Source organism: Buceros rhinoceros, unplaced genomic scaffold, assembly GCF_000710305.1.
Source record: "Buceros rhinoceros silvestris isolate BGI_N320 unplaced genomic scaffold, ASM71030v1 scaffold6569, whole genome shotgun sequence".
Lineage (NCBI taxonomy): Eukaryota > Metazoa > Chordata > Aves > Bucerotiformes > Bucerotidae > Buceros > Buceros rhinoceros.
In genome coordinates, this window is record NW_010430846.1 from 38,978 (window position 1) to 46,878 (window position 7,901).

Genomic DNA, 7,901 nt, shown 5'->3' on the forward strand with positions numbered 1-7,901 from the left:
TTTTTTGAATCCAACCGCGTTCTTTGCAGCCAGCATCACATCATCTGCTTCGCTGTAATCCAGCTTTTCCGCTCTGCAAGCCATTGTGTACGCTGTGAGAACCACGAGCTGCTTCCTCTGTTAATTACAACCCGTTTATAAATAGCTTTCCCCAACTTCCCTTCCAAAAATAAAATATTGTTTAGATGACTTGCGCTATACAAAAGATGAAGGCAGAAGAAAAGCTCGCAGAAGAATTCCTGCAGCTGCCGCCACAGCGCGATGGGCTGACCTGAGTTCTACACGAGACCAGCTGGAGCATTCTCTTGCTTCCCTCATCAACCTCCTGTCAACAGGAAGGAGGAAGAGCAACATTATCATCACAGCCATGGTCAAGCCTCTGACAGCTTCCTCCACAGGAAAACCAGCACCCATGTGGGTACAGACACGACGGGCGACCGTCTGCTATAAATCACACTCGTGACAGCTCTACCAAGACTCCACCAAGCAGCCCTGCAGACCTCTCCCGGGAGCAGTGAATCAGCGCAGCGTGCAAACCCTACCCAAGAAACCGAACGAACTCGGACAGCTCTCTCATGCCGAGCCCTGTCTCATTCCAGTACGACCGGCCCAGGCGCCCGAATGAGCCCGTCTGAGCAGAGTTCACCACTCCACCTGCGGTGTTTGTGTTCTCTTCCAACACACTCCTACAGCCTCTCGGTTCCCAGTTCCCTCATTATGCCATGACAGGTTTTCTTTTCCTCCTCCTATATATATCAAGCAGGCAGACATAAAAAGAAAAATACATTCTACATAAATACTCAATTTTTTACTTAAAAATTTTTTGTTCCCTGCCAGCCCGCTTTGCAGGGAATTCATTCTGCTTTCACCGCCGCCAGGGATGTTTTCTTCACCAGCTGATCCACTTACGTCGAGTCCAGCAAAGTGCCATCCAGCAGCGAGGCATTGTAGTGATACTTCAGGTAATCTCCCTTCTTACTCAGGACGGTGCAGTTGGCAGGTTTGTAGTTAACCGTAATGCTGACCGAATCGGAGGGGTTGTGGAAGTCGACCACGTGGATGTCAAAGACCAGCACGGCAGATCCTGGGATCTTTCCTAAATAGGAAGCAAATTATTTAGGCAAATGGAGAAGGAAATGGTACCCAAACAGGCTTGTGGTGGCCAGGCATCGCACCCCGTAGGAATAGGTACCCCCACTGTGCCGTTCAGAGGGAGAGGACTACACCTCCTCTGGGTGCAACAGCTGCGAGCTGCGTCCCACGTGGGAAAGCGAACCAGTGGGAACGCACTAAACACGCACTGAAGGAGAAAATCCCCATTGTCCTGAATTTGAAAATTATGCTGAAACAAAGCACTAACCACGTATTTCCTGTGACCAACCTAAATAACCAACTTGTGTTTCATGAACCAATTCATCATTGATCCTCCAAACTCCCATAGGACTTCTCGTGCTCCAAGGAACGCCACTATGTCTAAAAGTGTCCTTAAACTGTCCTGACAGCGAGCAGCTCCTCGCCCCCTGCCCCAGATACGGGGCAACTGCGTTACCAGGGCTGACAGGCACGTCCAGCCCCGGGAACGGGCTTTGTCGGCCGAGGAGTCTAACTCCCAAACCAAGAGCACGCAACGACACGATGAATTCCTTCAGCACAGAGAGCTTGTTAAGACACACAGGAAGGACGATCTCACGCTGCAGAGCTCTGGCATCCAAGCACCAGCCTGTCTGAAACACTGATTATCCAAACGAGTTCAGGTCACCGAGTACCAGCCTGCCTGAAACACTAATTATCCAAATCATTTCGGGTCACCGATAACATGGGGGATTGTTCCGCACTCTTATTGTCCTGCCTACTTAATTAATTAAAATAATTTTGCAGATTCTGGGTGTAATCCTGTCAGTTGCTCGCACACAAAATAACGAACTAATTCATAAGCCTTTCGAATGCCAAAAAACCAGAACTACACACAGATGCGCTGAACAATAAAGGAAATGCCTTAATGAAGGAAGACTCGAATGAAAAGTCAAGCTCACCTCTTCCTTCTTCTCCATATCCAAGATGAGGGGGGATGATTATTCTTCTTTTTTCACCAGTGCACACACCTAGCAAACCTTCATCCATCCCAGCGATCACGTAACCCTTCCCGACGTAGGTGTCGTACGTACGGTTTCGTGAATAGCTGTGGAAATATTTGCATTTAAGCAGCGTCAAGCGTACTCAGGAGAACGCAGAACACTGCAATTGGTCTGCAACACAACCTCACACCAGTTAAGGTCAAACACACCACCGGTAACTAGCGGCAACAATGCAACCACCTCGTTCAACGAACCTGGGCCACCACCTTGCACCAGTCAGCGATGCAGACACCATTTATTAACCCGTACCGGGACCCAGGCTGGGGAGCAGCTGATTTGCAAACGAGTTTCTGCTACCTTGGAAGAAAATCTCACTTAGAAGTGTATTTTAGGCTAAACAGAAAACATGGTTTGCTAAGTCACTGAAAAGAAAAAAAGCAGTTTTCTCCTCTAAATTTTCCTCTGCCCTAACAAGCGTTTATCAAGTAGATGCAGTTCACATTCATTTTCACGCGACGCCCACAGCAACCACAGCTATGCAGTTCAACTACTACAGGGAGGAGGTGGGAGAAACGGGTTCTCCTGGGATGCACAGCATTCCGATGAGTCATGACAACAAAACCTGCCAAGACCATCCCCCCTTCCAAACCACGCCAACCACTTCCACATAGGTTCAAGGATCTGCTTCAACACCTAATGACACGAGTCTACAACAAGAAAAGCTGTTTACCACAAGGATGCGTCTGTCTTCTGCCCTTCTTCAAGGCACGCTACGTGAGGCATGACCCCAGGGATGGAAGAAGGTCTTAATTTATCTTTACAAGGTAACTCTGGGCAAGAGCAAGCCCAGTACAGACCCTGACGTAATTCAGGGGTTCAGGCAGCCCTGGCTGAGCTGCCCAGGGGCAATTCCGCAGCTGAATATTGCAGAGGAAAACAAACACAAAGGGAAAGATTACGGGAGCTCCTGACCGCAGCCATTCGCAGTGCTTTTGGCATGCTCCCCGGAGCAGCGATAACTTTTTTTCCTGGACAAGTCCAAGGTTTTCAGTAACTGTCGATAGCTGCTCTGTGTCTTCACAAACACTTGTCAGGTTTAGGCCTTGTGAACCCTGCGGGAAGCTGGGATACGACGCTCCAACCATCAACCCCTCTAACAACTGTCAGCACTGTAGAGTGATCCAGAGGCTGCTGTCCTCTAAAGCACCTGTTACTGTTTCTTGACAGCAGCCCTCACACAAATACTACAGCCAATTCCAAACATTGCTTCATTACTACAGACAATGCTCATTAGTATCGAAAAAGAGAGACTCTGGGCAGGTGCACGGTGGATAAGCCTTAAGTTCATAACGGACAAGTTTTCACGAGCTGTAAGTTAAGGAGTGCTTGGGGCTGTGAAGGGCTGCTGATGCGGGTCTCCTGCTTTCTGTCCTCCCACCAGGCTGCGCAGCTGAATGGGGAGGCCCAGGCTGATTCTGAACCTTACAGCACTTCGACTCCATTCCCTGCTCCTCCTCACGGGAAGCAGCACCCACAGCACACGACACAGCTGATGCTGCTCGTCAGCTTGCAGCAGCTGTAGTAGTACTAAACGTTTTTCCATGAGCTGATTTCGTAAAACATTTTACAGCGGCTCTTTTTCAACTCTTTTTAAAAGCTACTTGTACCAGCTGATCTGAAAGCTGGTGTGGGAAAGTAAAGCACTGCTCGTTAAGGAGCAAACAGGAGTGACAGGAAGCTACAAGGGAGTTATTCACCAGGTACCTCTGTAGATGAGGCACACGTGCCCAGGGAGCTTTGCGTGTGACAGGACAGCAATCCCTCTCCCTTTATCACAGAAACCCTGTTGCCGAATTCACTCTTGAAGGACATTTGCCTTCAAAATGCAAACAGTGTTCAAGTAAAAACAGAAAGACAGTCTTGAGCTTAATCTCCAACTAGCCACTAGCACACGGGCTCTCAATTCTCGGGACATAAAATGGGAATCACATTTATTTTATTTTCTCTCTCTTCAGGGCAGATGTAGGCTCCGTGCCTGAAGCACGTACAGCTTCACCCGGTGGATCACCACCCCTAGATGGCGTCTGTGACACCGCCACAACACGAAACAGGGCTCGCTCTGCCTTCCCACACTGCAGTTTCCTAGGAGTTTATGAAGAAGTGAAGACTCCAACTCCACGCAAAAATTTCAAAAAGGAGGGAAAAGCACGGAGTTGTATTTGGGAGTATTACGGACAAGATGGATGAGTCAAACCGGAGACAGGATCTGTAGGGCTGAACGGTTTGGTCACCTGGAATCAAACAACGTGCCATCCAGAAGCGTGCCGTTGTAATGGTATCGGAGGAAGTCTCCTGCCTGGCTTCTCCGCTCACAGGATTCCGGCACCTGCTGGTTCTCAATAGCGATACCATCTTTGGGGTTATGGAGATCCAGCAGAACCACATCAAAGACGAGGGAAGCTTGGCCAGGGATATCCTTACCTACAGAAGTGTTAGAGCAGAAAACTGGTAAGAAACAGCAGGTGTTCTAGAGGGAGCTTAAACATGTTCGCTGAAGAAAAGGAATCTCCTGCCGAATATCGAGCACCTCCCCTCCCAGAATAAATCAGCGTCATCTGCTTCTAGTCAGTCTTTTTTGGTTTCATGTTGTCACTCAACTCTCCGACTCAGCGATTTCATTCTGCTCCTGTCGGGATGGTACTGCCTCACTGAAAACAGCCTCATCAGCAACACCCCCTTAGTCAACAGACACCAGCTCCATCGTTGAGGCTACCGGTATTTCCAACACACTTCATGAACGTGCACAGAATAACTGCGAGAATACAAATTTGGTACATCTGCTCTTCCTCTCCAGCCAGTATCAAAACAGGAGACCTCAGGATGGAAGCTGAAGAAGGGTGAATTGAGTGTCTCGGTGAAAAAGCACCTCTCCATCAGCACACAAATGATAGCGTGGGTCGCTCTGATGGGGAATCACTGAGCTCCAGACCTTGGCAAAATTTTAAAACGTAACTGCACAGAGTTTTGTTACCCACGGAGGTGGCTGTCACAGCAACTGGAAATGAAGTCATGGAAGGGGTGCGAAACCTTGCACACCACAGACACATCCTTAAACGCTAGGGCACTGAAAGAAGTCAAGGAAAAGTCCCAAACTAAGTGCCCCCTCCTTTAACATGGGGACCTCTGTGGATGGTCTGCAGGCTGCATACAGTCTCACAGGACAATTAATCCACCGTCTAGCTATTACTAGGGCACAAAAAAACCCAAACCAAAACAAAACCTGAACTAAAACCACATTTTACCATCTCCTTCTTCTCCATAGGCCAGGAAAGGTGGTATCGTGATAATGCGCTTCTCTCCGACACACATTCCCAGGAGACCCTGGTCCATACCAGGAATCAGCCAGCCAATTCCCACGTAGGTATCGTAAGTTCGCATCCGATTATGGCTAAAAACAAACAAACAATCAAAAACCCAGGAGAAAAAACCCCGCAAGCAAATGTCAGCCAGCCACAGGAAAGAACAATGATAATCTCCAAAAGCCACACGCTTTGCACAATACAACTCACAGCTTGCTGCTCCAAAAAACATTGCTCTTTGATTTATTTTTTATTTGATAATACCTTATCAAGGGTATTTTGGAAACCTAACAAAGGACTTAAGTGGCTCACAAACATAATGACAGCTGTTACTGAAGCATCTTTTTCCACCAAACTTTAATGAAGTAAACTTAAAATCTCCGTATGAAAGTATCAGTAGCTCAGTTTCGTCACGAACTCGGCTCGAGGTCATAAAGCTCGGATCTAACTTCAATAGCTGTGCTGCAGGGGTTCTAAAAACTAGCAGCGACTGCAAGGAATAGTAACGTAGATACAGGCAACGGAACTGTGAAACAGAAAGGCTCCGGGCTGGTGATACGCAGAAACAACATCCTGCATTACTGGTTCGAGTCAGTCCTGCTGCCCCATAACCCCTGAATAAATTACTGACACTTCCACCACGCTGGCTTTCACTTCTTGCCTTTCTGGACAATTACCGTTAATTGTTCCACCAGTGAAGGGGGAGGAAGTGATGGCTTAAAGGGACATCAGCGACCTATTAAAAGACACAGACTCACAATCCACCCGTACCTTGAATCAAACAGGGTCCCGTCTAAGAACGTTCCGTTGTAATGGTATCGTACGAAGTCAGACACCTGCACTGTCCGAGAACACTTCTCCGGTTTGAAGTAAGTCTGAACCTGCACTTCATCCTCCGAGTTCCAGAGATCGATCAGAAGCACATCGAAATGGAGCACAGCATTGGGGGGGATCACACCAGCTGCAAAAGCAAAACACCACAACCAGTTTTATTTCCCTTTTGCTACTGGGCATCAGGGAAAAGGGAACCAAACCACACGTAACCCCCCAGAAAAATCCAAACCACACATTTTACTCTTTTTTATCCCTATAACCCCCTGCTCCCTTGTCCCTGTTGCAGCTACTTAAGGGTGGGGAATCTGTAATCAAACCTGTCCCTCAGGCAAGCTGCTCCTCATGTAGTATTTGTCGCCTCTGAGACCGCAGAGCGAAGCTGCTCTGGGCACTGACGAGACCTTGTGCAGCACAGCAACACCAAACCGCAGTAAGCACTGAACAGCAAGGCAGGTGTAAATAACGAGTTAACTTTACTAGCAAGGTGGGTTTGCTGAAGGAGAACCTCTCTGAAACCCACGACTTGCAGCTTCTGCCCTTCTCTTCTGCGACTCCGCTTTCTACCCGCTCTGAAGCACTGGCACAAGCAGCTCTTGGCGAGCCGCTGCGGCACTTACAGACGCCTTCGCTTCCGTAGGCGAGCCTGGGGGGGATCTTCACGAAGCGCCGCTCGTTCACGCACATGCCCACCAGAGCTTTGTCCATCCCAGCAATAAGTTGACCTTTGCCCACAAACACGTTGAATGTGGAGCCCCTGTCATAGCTAAAGGGGGAAAAGCAGGAGAAAACGTTAGTGGTTCATTTACCCACCACTCCACTGGGGTTTTTTGACATTTAACCCTTTCTTGTCTCCCGAGGTGTGAATTTCTTCCTTTCCCTATTAAATCCCTTCCTATCAGGACAGAGGGATTCCATTAAGGTAAATTGAGGTAAATCAGTCCCTCGACCCTTGACACCTGTTAGCGTAGCTTTACCACAAGCTGCTAAGGAAGGCGGGAACACCCAAGTGTTTGTGAGCTCATCCCAGCTCTCCTTCTGTTCGCTGCTCACCATCTAGCTGAAATGCATTCCAGCAGCGTGCCATGTACGTATACCGCGGGCACCCAAATCCCCTAACCACAAACGGCTAATTGAGCCTCTAACACTATAAGCACCACCAGAAAATCATCAACGAGAGAGAAAATTCAGTGCTATCACAAGATGTGAAAGGGTGAGTCAGCATATTGATTGCGGTGAGTAACACCACAAAAATATTTTGTTGGATCAATAAGCTTTACAACGTCAGACATCACGGCTGGGGACGCTGCGTGGGAGAAGAGGCAAGGGGAAGAGATGCCTTTTGGAGTAACAGTTGTGAGATTTGCCAGCTGACTGTTTTCTCCAGCTGGTCACTTATTTTCTCCTCCACAATTCCCAGCTCTCACATCGTTAAGACTTAAATAGCAAAAACTATAGATGTGCTGTAAGCAGTGAGTTTCCAGACTGAGAATCAAGATAGCCAGCTGAACAATCCTCTGCTGAGATAATACATCAGCACTTGGAAGGTAAAAGAGATGACAAATTTAAATGATTTAAAGTTTTCCAGAGAGGACCGAGCCCACCTGGTTGGTTTGACCACCTTAAACCCACAATG

The 7,901-nt window shown here is 48.1% G+C and overlaps 1 protein-coding gene across 1 annotated transcript in view; it reads right to left on the reverse strand.

The window, feature by feature from the left end:
• FKBP9 (FK506 binding protein 9, 63 kDa) overlaps nt 1-7,027 on the reverse strand; it is an 11,264-nt gene extending 4,237 nt beyond the window's left edge. Inside the window, exons 1-6 of the mRNA XM_010143167.1 lie at nt 6,886-7,027; nt 6,206-6,395; nt 5,378-5,523; nt 4,367-4,556; nt 2,034-2,179; nt 910-1,096 (exon numbers count right to left, since the gene is read on the reverse strand). Of these exons, the coding sequence (XP_010141469.1) occupies nt 910-1,096; nt 2,034-2,179; nt 4,367-4,556; nt 5,378-5,523; nt 6,206-6,395; nt 6,886-6,973 (947 nt within the window). The 5' untranslated portion in view covers nt 6,974-7,027. The remainder of the gene's footprint in view (nt 1-909; nt 1,097-2,033; nt 2,180-4,366; nt 4,557-5,377; nt 5,524-6,205; nt 6,396-6,885) is intronic.
• Between the last annotated feature and the right edge of the window lie 874 nt (nt 7,028-7,901).